At 46.2% G+C, this 16,204-nt stretch overlaps 2 protein-coding genes across 2 annotated transcripts; one reads left to right on the top strand and one right to left on the bottom strand.

The window, feature by feature from the left end:
* Positions 1 to 271: 271 nt before the first annotated feature.
* On the bottom strand, positions 272 to 8,191 carry MESD (mesoderm development LRP chaperone). Its single transcript, XM_033167480.1, has 3 exons — positions 7,994 to 8,191; positions 2,312 to 2,544; positions 272 to 997 (listed from the first exon to the last, which is right to left on the bottom strand). The coding sequence occupies exons 1-3, from the start codon at positions 8,174 to 8,176 to the stop codon at positions 733 to 735; spliced, it is 681 nt and encodes a 226-aa protein (XP_033023371.1). The 5' UTR covers positions 8,177 to 8,191; the 3' UTR covers positions 272 to 732.
* Positions 8,192 to 12,044: 3,853 nt separating this feature from the next.
* On the top strand, positions 12,045 to 15,497 carry TLNRD1 (talin rod domain containing 1). The gene is made up of 2 exons (XM_033167164.1): positions 12,045 to 13,173; positions 13,355 to 15,497. Exon 2 carries the CDS (start codon positions 13,762 to 13,764, stop codon positions 14,818 to 14,820), a length of 1,059 nt encoding a protein of 352 aa, XP_033023055.1. The 5' UTR covers positions 12,045 to 13,173; positions 13,355 to 13,761; the 3' UTR covers positions 14,821 to 15,497.
* The last annotated feature ends 707 nt before the right edge of the window (positions 15,498 to 16,204 follow it).

Below are 16,204 nucleotides of genomic sequence, written 5' to 3'. Positions count from 1 at the left end.
AACAGCCACAGCCAACAAGCCCAATGCTCAGAAAGTGATGAGTGTTGTGGCCCAAAACATCTGGTGGGCACCAGGTTGAGAAAGGTTGGAGTAAGTGAACTGGCCCACCATGAGCCTATGGAAACCCTAAATCTGTTAATTCGATAGACAAGTTTCTTCCCACTTCAGCTGGGCATTTGACCACCAGAAGTGAAAACACTTATTGCATGTGTTAAACCTGTGCTTTCCAGAATCTGCTTTGGCACTACAGCTGACATTCTGAGGTTGCCACTTTCAATAATGGGTATCATTTATTTTCATTAATGGAAATATTGCAAAGGTAGAAACTCCTAGAAAGTAAAGTCTTGTTTCTTATCACCAATGAAACATTCACCTTGTTGACTCCTCCAAAATAGCTGACAGCACAAATCCAACTGCAACACCTCTTCCCCTCTCATACTTTGAGGAATGTCCTTAATACTAAAGGTAAACATACAGGTGCTTGTTTTAAACTTTAAACAGACAACTGTTTGGGGGGAAAAACCAACTGCTTGAAAGTAGACAAGGCACAATATACCAACTCCAGATCTAAAAGAAGCAATCCACTGATGTTAAGTATTAACGTTGCTGTTACTGAACAAATGCCTCTCATTAATAAGTAAACTGGTCCCTTGAATTGAAACCCAGAAAGGCCACCCTATTTTCTCCTTCCTAAACTTCCAAACCATCCTCCTCTACAGTCAAATTAACTTATCAGAGCTCTTCTTTTGGCTTGGTTGCACGGTTGTCGTCTTTGAGGGGTCCATATTTCTTTTCAGTATCTTTCTTCTTTTTGGATTTTTCGGGCTTGGTCTCATTTTCCCCTTTTTCACTTTCCTTGGCTCCTTTACCAGGGTACACCTGACCTTCCAGAGTTACGTCCGCACACCTCTCCTGTTTTATCAGAAAGTCTTTGATCTCCCACGCATAGCCTCCGTCCCGCAGCATAAAGATGGCACGATTTGAACCGACGATAAACCTAGGTTTTAAAAGGGCATACAATTAGTGCCTGGCCTTTGAAGTTATGAACATTTACGTTTCAGGTAGCGAAGAGTCTGCGCCCCATCCCTCACAAAAAAGGAATGATAAATAACCCCAAGGATTAAATGGCATGTTGCATTTCTTAAAAGCAAGGTGTTTGTCTCAGAATGGAAAAAACCAAAAAACTGCACTGCAGGCTTTATTACCCCTTTCCTAAGTAAGAATATTACAATTTACTACCTTGTGAAAATACAGCCTATTGCATTTCTTATTCAAATTTATGGTGGAGGGGAGACATACAGATGCAACAAAGGATGGGGAACCTCAGGCACAAGGTTGAATGTGGCCCTCCAAGTCTCCCTATCTGGCCCTTGAAACTCTTCATCCCGCACTGGCCCTGCTTTGCACGCTGAATGTTATTGCCTAGCAAGAGAATGTGTCCCTGAACTGTGTTATGGCCCTTTGCTTTGATGGAGGACAGAGTAGGGTATGTGCAGAAACTATCTTACTGTACAAAGGTCAAGTTCACATTTGTTTCTCTGTCTCTTTTTGAACTAGATAGGGCTTTGATCCAAGTCAGGGTGGCTTTTCTTACATTGTTTCTTCAAATTCCAATCGAGGTGGGGGTGGGGGGGGAGAGAGTATATGTGTATCCACATGTGAGAAGAGTATTACCTATAAATAGCCACAAGCATCCATTTTCACAGGCCACTGGCAAACTGTAACAGGTTTTAAAGTTGACTATGCTTTTCCAAACTAATCCAAGTATGTTTCTACGACAGTTAAGTCCTACTATGTTCAATGGGACTTACAAGGTACGTGTATATTAGATTGCAGCCATAAGTCATGCACTTAAAAAAAAACATGCTTGAAATGGGTTCTAGATTATTTCCTTCCTCATATAGGAAAATATGAGGCTGTTTCAACAGTTTATTTTTACCAAATGAAAATTACTAAAAAATTTTTTTACTAATTGTTAATAAAATTCCACACTGCTTTAGACTGTATTCAGCAAGAATAAGCACTGCGGCTCTGTCTCAGGAGGGGGAGGTTACATCAAAGGAAAAAGACAGAATAAAGCTATTAATTATGATAACTATATCCATTTTCCTAACTGAGCATGCCATTCTTTTGAAAACTTTCAAACCATTTTTCATATCCTCATTAATACAGATCAAAATACAAGAAAGAAGGTATTGATTTAAAACAAGCAGTAATTTAGATGGTCAGACATATAAACACAGCCCATACAAAATGAAAATTAAACCAGGCAAGTGAGGGCAGGTGTGTAACTCCAAGACAAAAATCTTACCTTTGTACGTCATAGTTGGCATTGAAAAGACTTCCCTGCCACAGATTAGTAATTTGCTCTGTCTCTTTTTCTGTAGGTTCTCCTGACACAGTGACAAACATCATAAGAGTCTTCCCTTTCTTGGTCATCTTCAAGATACTCTCAGGCTTGCCCGGGTCAAGTTGGGAGAAGTCTATTGGTGCAGATGGACGCTTGTGCTCAGGAAGATCTCCTTCTTCTATATCATCATCTTTCTGTGTTGAAAACAAAATAAAAGAACACTTAAGAATGCAATGGAACAGGCTGTCGTATCCTGATGCAACAAAGTACAGTGGTGCCCCGCTAGACGAATGCCTCGCTAGACGAATGCCTCGCTAGACGAAAGGCATTCGCTAGCGGAAGGCTGCCCCACAAGACGAAATTGTCAATGGGGCTGCCTCGCAAGACGGAAAAAAAAATTTCGTCGCGAAAACCGCTACTTGCATTGGTGCTTCGCTAGACGAAGATACTCGCAGAACGAATTATTTTCATCTAGCGAGGCACCACTGTATGTCTTAGAAAAATTAGGCTTATTGAAAGATCTCAAATTTAGAAGACCATGCATATTTTGTATGCATATGTAGGAATAGTTTATCTAATTTAGCTTTCTAGTTGCTGAGATAATAGAATACTACCTTTTTTGTTTCAGAAATAGAAATCTGGTATTCAATTTAGCACTCTGGATAATGAGTGCATGGCATTACTTTATGTGTGAAGCTGCCAACTCAACAAGCTAGTTAACAGCACCAGAGATCACAGAGGATCTAGATGTGGGAAGCAAAATGAAATATTAATTCAGATAAGGGAACGCTAATGGGAAAACTGACTCAAAAAGATGTATCCCACCTACATGAAACTCCATCTGAAAAAATAAGCAGTTTCAGACTACTCCTGAAATTTAGATAGGTGGGGGCAGAGTGCTTTTGCCAAGTACAGCTGGTGTACCACCTGTAGCTTTTTCTGGGAAAAGATTAACCTGCTAATCACATGTGCATTGGATACTAAAGAAATTGGGCTGCTGCGATGCAGCCTGTGTTGGGCTACCCCTGAAATGTGTCCAAAAGCCTATTGATGCAAAATGCAGGAGCCGAATCATATGAAACTACTGCTTTATCTATTATTCTGCTATACAAAATGCACTGGTGGTTGTCACTACAAAAGCAAAGAGGGGTGCTAATTATTATCGAGTTTTGCTTATAGTCCTTTAAACTTTTCAGTAGGCTTGCTTCCTGTTCCTTATTTCAGAGAACAGCTCCTAATTTAAACTTTAAAATCCATACTCTGCTCAAAGTAGCATGCATATATGAATCATAGAATTGCAGAGTTGGAAGGGACCCTGAGGATCATCTAGTCCAACCCCCTGCAATGCAGGAATAGGCAGCTTGTCCCATGCGAGGATCGAACCTGCAACCTTGGTGTTATCAGCACCATGCTCCAACTGAGCTATCCAGGAGCATTCTCGCGTTCTCTCTATATAACAAACACACATTTACACAATATCATAAAACAAACAAACATATGTATAACATAAAACAAAACTGAAACAGTTCAAGCTACTGAACTTAATATTATGTTTATGAACCTGAAACCCCAACTTAAGTTTCACACATTGCAAGGACAGTACACCATGGGCGTACCGAAGGGGGGGCAGGAGGGGGCAGCTGCCCCCCCCTAGAAGCCAGCTGCCCCCCCCCCAAGCAAAAATGATCGGCGCCGGGCAAGAGGAGCCGCATCCCGGGCTGCCCGGCGCGTCCATTTAGGCTGAGGAAGAAGCGGGGCAGGAGGAGAGGAGCGGAGAAGGAGGCTGCTGTCCCTGCCGCCCAAGTTCCTCCCTTTGCCCCCCCCCCTTGCCCAAGGCAGCTCCTGTCCCGGAGGCAAGGAGGAGCGCGCTCACAGCGGCGGGCTGCTGTGGGGACGGCTCTGCTCGCTGTGCTTTTGCCTCTGCGTCAGGCTTCGCTCTTCCCTCTCACGCCTCCCTCCCTCCCTGTGTTCTGGGAATATTAACACGTTTGGAGGGCTTGCCTGTTCCTGGCGTTGTGTTGTCTGTCATTCCTTCACCCCAACTCCTCTGGTTCGCCCCTTTTAAAGTTACTTTACTGCTCTGAAGTTGGTGTTTCCCTCTGTCCCCCTTTTTCTGAGTTGTTTAAAATCCCTGCTTTTCTACCGCTAGCAAAAATATCTCCTGGGTTGGTGTTTCGCAGCGTCCTTTTACCTGCCGCTAGCAATTACTGTTGTTCAGCCCTCCCTGCCTTTTGCTGTGTTAAAACCACCTTGTTGTTAAGACCCTCCTTGTTGTGGCTTCTCCCTGTTCCTTAGTTGCTGTTTTGCCCAGCAGCATTTAACCCTTTGTTTTCCACTTTCCTGCCTTCAAGTCTTTATCAAGTTTGCATTCAAGTCTGGTGACTTCTTTTTCAGTGTATCTGAAGAAGTGTGCATGCACACGAAAGCTCATACCAAGAACAAACTTAATTGGTCTCTAAGGTGCTACTGGAAGGAATTTTTTTTTAATTTTTTAAAATGAATTTCTCAATGCATTTAAAAACGTTACTTTCCTGGGAAGGATTTCCCAGGTGGGCTGGCGATGATAATAAATACTCATATTGTGAAAATAATAAAAGGTGGGCTGGCGATGATAATAAATACTCATATTGTGAAACTGTAACAGTGGTGGGGCAGGAACAAGGCATAACAGGGCAGAACGGGGTTTGCAACATATAAAAACGACTTCAAAATTCCTGTCCATGAACCTCAGCATTGACCAAGATGCTACATAGTGACCTTCATAGGAATCTGTGGCTGAAGGGGCCAGAGAAGGGTTAAAAAGGCAATGCATTGGGGGAAACACCCCCCTCCCAACACCCTGGAATCAAAGAGGGAGGGGAAGGAGGGAAGTAAAGCTCCATCTCATCCCTCCCAGCCCAGGTCCATGCCAGGTGGGGGAAACAAGAGAAGACTAGATGAGCAAACTTGGCTCTGTTGGAAGAGGGTGCCAACCTCTGTTGCATCCCCCCTTGGCAGAGTGGAGCCCACTCCCCAGTCAGCCAGGTAGGGAAGGGGGAATTGGGTAAGGCGGGTAGAGGGGCAAATGGCCCTAAGCATGGCTGGAGTGCCCCCCCCCACCAGCTAGTCTGGGAATAACTGGTTGTTTCGTTTTTTTCTAATTCCCAACATTCCAGCTATTTATTTAATCTGCAAATAAAGCAGGGGGCGGAGTCATAGCTCTGTGGCAGAGCATCTGCTTTGATGCAGAAGGTCCCAGGTTCAATCTTCGGCATCTCTAGTTAGGGCTGGGAAGTGGGAAAGACTCCTGAAGAGCCACTGCCAGTCAGTGTGGGCAATACTGAGCTAGATGGACCAAGAGTTTGATTTTGCATAATGTGGCTTCCAATGTATCTATGTCTTAAGGGGAGGGTCATCCCCTTAAGTGGTTAGAACACCTTGCACCCAAGTTTTCCTCCCTGGCATCTGCATGTACGGCTAAGAATCTCCCCTGCCTGAAACCCTGGAGAGCTGCTGCCAGTCAGTGTATGCAGTACTGAGCTAGATGGTTTGACTTGGGGAAAAGTACCTTTCCAGTAACACAGTCCATATTTGTTTGTTTGTTTGCTTGCTTGTTTTCTTTATTTACTACAGTTATACTCCTCCATTTCCCACAAGGTGTCCAAGGAAGTAAACATGATTTTCTTTTCATCTTTGTAACAACTTTGCAAGGTTGGCAAGGTTGAGAGAGGACAACTGGTCCAAGGTCATGCAATGAGCTTCTTGGCTGAGTGGGGATTTGAACCTGGGCCTCCCTCAGGTCCGACCTAGCCCAACATTCTTAACTGCTATACTTCCCTGGCTCTCTTATTTGCTTAATCCATTTTTTTTTCATGCTCCTGCCAACCTGGCGGTTCGAAAACACGTCAAAGTGCAAGTAGTTAAATAGGTAAACAGTGTTTCTGTGCACTGCTCTGGTTCGCCAGAAGCGGCTTAGTCATGCTGTCCACATGACCCGGAAGCTGTCTGCGGACAAACACTGGCTCCCTCGGCCTATAGAGCAAGATGAGCGCCGCAACCCCATAGTCACCATTGACTGGACTTAATCTGTCCAGGGGTCCTTTACCTTTTACCTTTTACTTCAAAAATACAAGGAAGACACTTAATTTTCCAGTAAGTGAGGAAGAAGAATGCCAAGCAAACTTGAGCAAATACTACTGGCTCACTTGGGCTTCCTATGGACAGAGGACTCCAAAAAGTTTGAGAAATTATGAAGCCAACCCCTGACAAATCTGTTTCCAAAATGTTTATGTAAACATCAGATACTGTAATTCTGGAATGAAGCTAGGATTACTTTTACTCATAAAAAGGTAGTTTAAACCAGGAATGGGTAACCTTTTCCATGAAGGGCCATTTCTCAGGGGTGGCATACTAGTGGTGGGCAGGACAGGTGCAAAAAATGGGTGGGGCCCCTCCTTTTCTGCCAGTTTAACAAGGGACACATGACCTGAGGAAATGAAATATTACTTTTATAGAGGGATAACTTAACCAGAGTTGTATCACTGGCCTACCTAGCTCCATAGTGTCTACACTGACTGACAACAGCCCTCTGGGATTTTTATGCAGTCCTATTCCAGCATACCTGGATATGTCAGGGACCGAACCAGGGACCTTCCGCATGTCAAGCAGATGTTCAGCCGCTGATGCCAGTTCTAGAGTAGACCACACATTTAAAGCACGTGACTTCCTCTAGAGAATCCTGGAAACTGTAGCTCTGTGAGTGGGAAGCTACAGTTTCCAGGATTCTCTGGGTGAAATCATGTGCTTTAAATGTGTGTTGAATGTATGATGTGGGAAATGGGAGGCGCCCTCTGGAGGGATCTTTGTACTCCGGCGCCGGATATGCTTAAGATGCCCCTGCACCTAACCTTACTACGCCTCTGGTTATTGCCCCCTGCATCACGGGAGTCCTGGGCCCATGTCATGCCACCCCGCCAGCCAAAAGGTCGACAACTCTGGGAAAACGGGGGGGGGGGACCATGGCTTGCCCCCCCCTAGTTTTGATCCTGGGTACGCCCCTGCAGTACACCCCAGTTAAATTACTGGAAGTGTTCTGACTTCCATAATACTGTACCTGGTTTTCTTAGACCATCACACTGCAGTTGCCAACCCTACTCTTCCCCAATGAAGACCAACACACTCCACACATGCTCAGAGGCAGCCTCTCCTTCAGGACTATTTCCTTACTATCCCCACATTCAATTAAACTAGCTCTAGGCTTGAACCTCACCCCCTTCCAACCAACTTCTCTCCTCCTATTCCCCCTGTGCCTGTGCCTATGCCCTACTCGGAGCACACCCACTGAAATTAATGGATTGGGCACACAGAAGTCGCAAGTGCCCACTCTCTGTTAGCTACTGCTAATTGTAATCACCTTCTGAATGCTTTTAAATGTCTTGTTTTAATCTGTCCTTTTTAAAAAATAACGGAAATGTTTTTCTTTTACTTAAAAACACACACACAACAGTTAGGAACATTTATATCCTGCTAAATGAATAAATAAAAATAACCATAGGGAAGCTTCTTCATATGTAGTGCTATATTATGTTTATATATGGAAGCTCCCCGGAATTGTTGGGGCAACCCAGTCAAATAGGTATGCCCCCTTTTCCCTCACGGACATACCTCCCACTGCTCCAGCAGCCGCGCCATGTCGGCGTCGTTGTAGTCCCGAATGTCCTTTTTCTTCTTCTTCTCCTTCTTCGCCTGCTCAGTGGGCTTTTCCTTCGGCTCTTCGGCTGCGGAGGCAGCGGCCGCCAAGGCACACAGGGCCAAGACCAGGCCCAGCCATCGGTGGGCCGCCGCCATCTTGTCCCGCCGCGCGACGCCGCCGGTACTGGCTGGGAAACCTTCTTCCGCCCCGTTCCCGCCTCCTTACCAGTTCTGCGCAGGCGCCAGGAGGAAGTGGGCGGGACAGCCAGATTTGAAAACTACGGGCGGAGGTGGGTGGGAGAGTGGGAAGGAGCCGGAAAGAACGAAGGGCGGAGGGCTGTACCACTTCAGACTGCGGGGGGAGCGGGACGAACCATGTTTTCGAAATTGAATAGAACAGAAATTCTTTTCCGTTTACATTTGTTTCTGAAGGGAAAGAGGAAACCATATTTCTCTGTTGTGAAGCGTCCTAGGATCTTTGGATGAAGGGCGGAATGCACATTTAATAAAAATAATAAAAATAAATATAACAATAATAAAATGGAGAACCTGACAACTGTAGGTGCAGAATCCAGCCAACCATGCAATCTCCTTAATGCCTATTCTTATTATTTTAAATTTATATACTGCCTTTCCATTTCCAGAAGAAATACTAAGGTGGCTCTCAAACACATGAAGGCCAGCAGCAAAATAAATGGGAACAAAACATTTTATACTTAGCAAAGCCTAGCAATTATCTTAATCCTGTGTTTTTGTTTTATTTTAATGTTGGTCTAACCCAGTGTTGTCTATTCCCACCATCCCTGATCGCTGGTCCTGCTAGCAAGGGATGATGGGAGTTGTAGTCCAAAAACAGCTGGAGACCCAAGTTTGGGAAACCCTGGTCTACACTGACAAGCAGCAGCTTGGCAGAAATATGGTATATGAATAAAATAACCAAGTACCGGTATCTTTTCTGTTTCCTGATCTAAGTGGTGTGTGTGTGTGTGTGTGTGTGTGTGTTTTCCAGGGAGAGATTTTTCTTTGCTGAGGCCAAGACAGCCAAAACCACAACAGGTAGGTAGCTGTGTTGGTCTGCCATAGTCAAAACAATAAAAAAAATAAAAAAAATTCCTTCCAGTAGCACCTTAGAGACCAACCACAACAGACATCATTGAGAAGGGGCAGCAACTCCCATCAAGCTCTCTCCTCTGAGGATCCCATAATAACACTGGCTTGCTGTAGTTAGGATTGCTCTGTTAAGTTACTTTACAAAAAGTAGCAGATAGGTATTTACTTCTGAAGAAGAAAATAAAAGTATGGAACTTTATTAGTGTTTTGTGCACAGAAAAGTCACCAGTTTGGTGTAGAGACAAATATCATTTTACGCACCAAATGCAGGACCACAGCAGACAATGTCTGGATGCCTTTAGTCACGATGTCTTATTAGGCTGAAAAACATAAGCACTTTTCAGGGCAGTCTGCATGGATAACATGACTGATTTAAATAAAAGAGTCACTACCATGAACAGGAATTTGCGGGCGCACCCTTAAGGCCTTTAAAAAAAAAAACATCAAAGGAGACTACAGTGCACAAGCACAAAATAAGCGGACCCCCACCCTTCCTGAGCTGGACTATATAATTGAAGTGTTATGTCCTGCAGCGACTCTGGGTGCCTTCCGGAGTATATTAAAATGCATTAGATTGACTTTTCACAAAGGCATTGTTTGTATTCTCCAGACCCATAGATTAGCTATAATTTTTAAAGCAGCCCCTTTGCTTTCGATAGTACCATCTCCATTCACACCAAAACATGCCTTGGAAATGGCAAGTAGAGCTTAATTTATTTGCAGAAATTATACCCTGGCTTTCCCCTATCAAAAGCTCAAAGTGGCTCTTGAGAATATATACTTAAACATGCCATGGGAGCAGGTGTAGCTCAATGACAAGACAAGGCACTTGCACGCTGAAGGTCCCAGGTGGAGAACCGGTGGCCCACCAGATGCCAGTGGACTGCAGCTCCCATCAGCCCTAGCCAATGGTCAGGGGTGGTGATGACAGTTTTTGATTATTATTATTATTATTATTATTATTTAAACTTTTAGAGTTTTAAAACTTTTCTGTTTAGGTGAGCCTACCTGGACATGCAATATTATGCACATTTGTTTTGGTCAAAAAAAAATGAAAGGCACAAATACAGGATGGGTGACACCTGGCTTGAGAGCAGTACATGTGAAAAGGATCTAGGAGTCTTGGTAGACCACAAACTTGACATGAGTCAACAGTGTGATGCAGCAGCTAAAAAAGCCAATGCAATTCTGGGCTGCATCAATAGGAGTAAAGCATCTAGCTCAAGGGAAGTAATAGTACCACTGTATTCCGCTCTGGTCAGACCTCACCTGGAATACTGTGTCCAGTTCTGGGCACCACAGTTCAAGAAGGATACTGACAAGCTGGAACGTGTCCAGAGGAGGGCAACCAAAATAGTCAAACAATGCCTTATGAGGAACGGCTTAGGGAGCTGGGTATGTTTAGCCTGGAGAAGAGAAGGTTAAGGGGTGATATGATAGCCATGTTCAAATATATAAAAGGATGTCATATAGAGGAGGGTGAAAGGTTGTTTTCTGCTGCTCCAGAGAAGCGGACACGGGGCAATGGATTCAAACTACAAGAAAGAAGATTCCACCTAAACATTAGGAAGAACTTCCTGACAGTAAGAGCTGTTCGACAGTGGAATTTGCTGCCAAGGAGTGTGGTGGAGTCTCCTTCCTTGGAGGTCTTTAAGCGGAGGCTTGACAGCCATCTGTCAGGAATGCTTTGATGGTGTTTCCTGCTTGGCAGGGGGTTGGACTGGATGGCCCTTGTGGTCTCTTCCAACTCTGTGATTCTATGATTCTATGTTTCCAAAACTGTTGGTTTTATCTGTATTTTCACAATTTTATTACATCTACTTGCTTTTAAAAGTTTGCTTTTAATTGCTGTTTTTAATGGATCATAGAAGAGTGGAGTTTGAAGGGACCCCATGGGTCATCTAGTCCAAGCTCCTGCGACGCAGGAATCACATCTAAAAATCCCTGACAATGACCATCCAACCTCTCCAGTGAAGGAGAGTCAGCTTATACTATTTAATGTAAACCACTGAGATTTTCTTCATTCAATCTTGATAAATAGCTAGAAGTAAATAAGTTATCACATCCTGGTTTGTGAGGGAAGTGGCAAAGATACATGGAGCAGGGCCTAGACCATGGTGGAGACCCCTGTTCTCTCCTTATCAAGCTCACCTTTGCTCATTCTTGCTTGCCTCTCAGGGATACATTAAAACACTTTTCTGGAACCATGCTTTCAATCTCCCACAGGCCTTTATACGCTCTCAGCTTGTTAAATTGTGGTCTGCTAATTATCTTTATCACACATTGTTTTGGTCACTTATGTGGACTGTTAACATCTCTGTAAAGCCTGGGCAGCTTCCAACAACTAATGGGAGGATGCTAATATTGTCTTTTTAAAGTAGTAGTAAAGTGTTCTCTAGCCTAGTTGGACAACAAAAAACCCACAATCCAATCAGGTGGCAGTGCCCACAGGCTGACCCCGTTAGGTTTGCACACTTTCATTTTCTCCTCCATAAGGAGAAACCAAAAGAAATGCTTCTGTATTCAAAACGCTCCAATAAACCACTGGCAGCGCCCATCTCGTAGCTCGAAAGATGTTCGTGGTTTTTCCAACACCGGTGGGAAAGAGGCAGAGACCTCATCCTATGCCTGGTTCCTTAGAAAGGTATCCCAGATTTCAACAGGACTTCCAAGTAATGTTTGCTGACAGCTGGGAAGCTAATATTGCAAAAAGGGGGCGGGGATAGATTATGCTCCTTTAATTTAAAAAAAATCGGGGGTGGGGAGGGAAGCAACGGGCAGGCTGGGCTGAATACACAGGCCAGAACCTTCCCACGTCCCTCTCCTGATCCAAGCGCATCTGCGTGCGTAAAAGCGCAATCGAGCCGGCGACCACAGCAAGGGCGCCGCCGCCTGTTATACCGGGCGGTGACACCGCCTCTTTCCCTTCTCCCACCCGCCCCATCTCCTGCTGGGGTGGAGCCTTCAAGGCAGCAGCGGGCGTGGAGAAGACCGCAGCGTTTAAAACGAAGGGCGGCGACAGGCCGCACAAAAGATTGCTATAGGCTTACAGGGAGGTTACAGTGGAGGCAACGGGGAGGAAGCATTAAAAAAGAGAGAGAGAGAGAGGAAGGGAAAAAAGGCAGCAGCAGGCGCGTTGGCTCCGGCGCCCGCCCTTTCCCCGACCATGCAGGAGCAGCCGCGCCGAGGCAGCTGATAAGAGCCCCACTGCAGAGGCTGGAAAGAGAGTTTGGGAAGTGGAAAGCGGGTGAGCGGGCGGGGAGCCCTCCTTTCGTGATTCCTCTGCCTCCCTCCCTCCCTCCACCCCGCAGAAGTTGGTGATTCAGCCGGGGAGGGTTGGAGAGGAGGAGGAGGAGGAGAAAAAGCCGAGCGAGGAAATACAGTATGGTGAGAGAGGAGGCGAAGGGAGGCCGGCTGGGCTCCCGCAGCAGCTGTTGCAAAGGCCACCCAGCGCAGCCGCCGCCGCCGCCCTTGTTCGCGGGCAGAGCCTGAAGTTCCCCGTCGAGCGGAGATCGGGTACGCCAACGCCCCTGGAGGGCCGCCGCCGCCGCTTTTCCCGGGGACGCTGGGCGTCGTGATCGGAGCGAAAAGCGGGAGAGGAGAGAGGTGGCGAAAAAGAAAAGCAAAAGCGGCAAGCTAAGCTGAGGATTCCTCCCTCCCTCCCTCCTTCCTGCCTTCCTTCTCCACCAGCGGCTGGATCCGGGTGGTGTTGGGGGAGAGGAAATCGTTGCTTTCCGCCCGCCCTCCTCGCCTCGCCTTCCACGATCTGCCGTGTCCTCTTTTGCACCGGAGGTGAGGTGCGCACAAAACACTTCGGGGCCAGCCTAGCAAATCAAAGCGGCAACCCTCCTCCTCCTCCTGCGCGCGGCCAGTTCCCCCAGCCACAGCTCCGCCGGGCCACACCCTCTGCTGTTCTTCCTGATAGCAACGGGGAGAGGAAGAGATGCCTGCCTGCCTTCTCGGGAGCTGTTAAAGGAGCCTATGGCGTTGGCTCGCCGCTTTCCGGGCCACGGGGACAGCTTGGATTGGAAAGGAGTGAAACGGTAACAGGATCGTCGCCTATTTCAGCCCCTCTTCCCATTTCTTTTCTTTTAAAAAAAACAAAAAAGAAAACCCATCCCACCCAAACTCTTTTCCTCATGAATTTAAATGTGCCACTGTAATTTATTCAGCTGGAAACTTTTTTAAAATTTTAAATGATTGCTCCTGTTGTTATTTTTGCAGCAGCTCAATTTGGATTATTTGCTAATAACGCTTCTCTCCAAAGAACGGTCCATCTGCAGATGGGGAAGGAAAGGGAACGATAATTGATCATGCCGTTGTGGAATTGAGGATCCAGTCTTCCCCAAGAGTCAGGAAACCTGTCGCTTGTTTCCAAGCCTATTAGTTCACTGTGAAAGTGGAGTAGCATCAGGTTCCCTTTGGATTGGGTTGCTCTCCGGCCGGCTCACGCCTCTCCCTCTGGCCCACCAAGACTTTACTTTTACTTGCGGAGATTAATGGAATGATGGTGCGGAAAAGGCAGAGAGATCCTGCCAGGCTGAGTGGGGACTCCTCCGGAGGCATCAGGAGCGGGAGGGGTGGCGGCAGCAGTGGGGTCCCAAGAGGCATGCGTGTGCCCCCCAGGCGCTATGGCTAGCGGCGGCTCTGGCAAGTCCACTAGCGAGGTATCCACCCCGAGCAGCGGTGCGTTGCAGCGGAAGAAGCTCATCTCAATTTGCGACCACTGCAAGAGCAAGATGCAGCTGGTGGCGGATTTGCTGCTGCTGTCCAGCGAGAGCCGGCCGGTCAATACGGATAGCCTGTCTGTCTTTGGGGAGTCCTTCGAGAAATGCCGGGACACCATCATCGCCAGGACGAAAGGCCTCTCCATCTTGACTCACGACGTCCAAAGCCAGCTCAACATGGGGCGCTTCGCGGAGGTGGGGGACATCCTGGTGGAGATGGGGGACCTGGTGGTCTCCTTGACGGAGTGCTCTGCCCATGCCGCTTACCTGGCGGCGGTGGAGACCCCGGGGGCTCAGCCAGCATCGCCCGGCCTGGTGGATCGCTACAAGGTGACCCGGTGCAAACATGAGGTGGAGCACGGTTGTGGGATCTTGAAGACCACCCCTTTGGCTGACATGAGCCCTCAGCTCCTGCTGGAGGTTTCCCAGAACATGTCCAAGAACCTGAAATTCCTGACGGACGCCTGTGTCCTGGCCAGTGAGAAATCCAAGGATAAGTTTGCCAAGGAGCAGTTCAAGCTGAGCGTCAAGTGCATGAGCACCAGCGCCTCGGCCCTATTGGCCTGCGTCAAGGAGGTCAAGACTTCGCCCAGCGAGCTGACACGGAACCGCTGCGTCTTGTTCAGCGGGCCCTTGGTGCAGTCTGTCTGTGCGCTGGTGGGCTTTGCCACTGAGCCTCAGTTTTTGGGCAAAGCGGCCGCCATCAACCCGGAAGGTAAAGCCGTGCAGACCGCCATTTTAGGGGGCGCAATGAGTGTCGTCTCGGCTTGTGTGCTCCTTACCCAATGCCTCAGGGATATAGCCCAACACTCCGAAAGTAGCTCCAAAACAACTGAATACAGGGAACGGTTGCGGAACTCGGCTTGCGCCGTCTCGGATGGTTGCAATCTGTTATCTCAGGCACTGAGGGAAAGATCTTCGCCTCGGACTCTACCGCCAGCGAACTCAATTTCTGTGAATTAATCTTTTCAGTTTAGGTATACCTTGGTCACTGCTAACACAAATGTACTTAGGCTCCCCTCAACTGGCCCTTTGTTTTATGTATACCAAAGAATTTGTGTAGATCAGCCCAATCTTTTGATTTTTTTTAAAAAAATATTTTTTTGAATGGGGTAGGCAGCAAAAAGATTTACCTTTTAACCTATGTAGAAACAGATCAGCATTGAATGGCTGATAATTTGGGGCGAGGGATTGTTTAAAAAGAAGAAGAGAGAAACCATCAAAGTTGATTCAGTTTTGCATCTTTTGTAGAATACAAGGTCTACAAACAAGCGAGTGGTAATAACAGTTTTAAGGTTTTATCGAGATTGGGTGGGATAAAGGGCCTTAATTGCGCTGGGTGTGCTTTTAAAACTTTTTTTCTTTTTCGTTGGTCTTCCAAAATTTCCCTTCTAAATTTTACTGTTCAGTTGCGCAGGAAGGAAAAAAACAAAAACCCGTTACCTCAGTTTTCATACAGTCTGAAAGAAGCAGAACTTTAAATGATGGATGTAGCTACCTTTTTGTTTTGTTTTTTATGTTGGTTTCTGTATGGTTACTTTTGAATCAAGTGTTAGGTTAGAAGTGCATTGGCTGTGTCGAGTGGGAAAAGAGTGGAGATTGGATGTGATTTCCAAGTTGGGGGTGGGGGTGGGAAGCTACTGTGAGTGTTTTAAAACGGGGTGGGGGAATAATACACTCCTAACAAGAAAATGTTTTGGGTTTTTTAATTATTATTATTTTTCAGTGTCTTTTTTTTTAAAAAAAATCTTGCATGTACTGGAGTATTTATTTCATCTATTAAAATGTTGTTTCTCAGATGTCTTTCTGTGACTCTTAATACTTGAAATGACAACAGTTTCCTTGTTTTCTGCTGTAGGCCTTGATCCCTAGGGGAGGGATTCCCAAACGGTGGTGCGTAAGTTCCATTTAGGTGGTTCGCAATGTGGCTGAGGAGAACGCTTACCATTTGAATTCTGTGGGGTTCAAATTGTAATACCTGTACTATAAAAATATAACATAAAGTAATAAGAGAAGCAATGAAAATACAGGTAAAAATCGTACGGCGTCTAGCACGGCACTTTCTTCCGGTTTTCTGCGCTTCTCTCATCCCTCCCCAACCACCTTGCTTAGGTGAATTTTGTTTTTTAAAGGTTGAATCGGAAAACTGGGGGGTTTGAAGAGAATATTTCAAAGTGGGGTATTGGTGGCACTGAAGGGTTCAGGTTGCGCTTAATTGATAATTGGCCTAAGGGTTTCGGTAACTATGGAATTTGCTTGTGCAAAACGTAGTGATAACCACAGTGTTGGATGGCTTAGACAAATACCATATTTTTCTGTGTATAACACGCCCCCATGTATAAGACGC

Source organism: Lacerta agilis, chromosome 13, assembly GCF_009819535.1.
Source record: "Lacerta agilis isolate rLacAgi1 chromosome 13, rLacAgi1.pri, whole genome shotgun sequence".
NCBI classification, from domain to species: Eukaryota; Metazoa; Chordata; class Lepidosauria; order Squamata; family Lacertidae; genus Lacerta; species Lacerta agilis.
The sequence above is the reverse complement of the archived record's forward strand: the minus strand, read 5'-3'. Positions and strand labels throughout refer to the sequence as shown.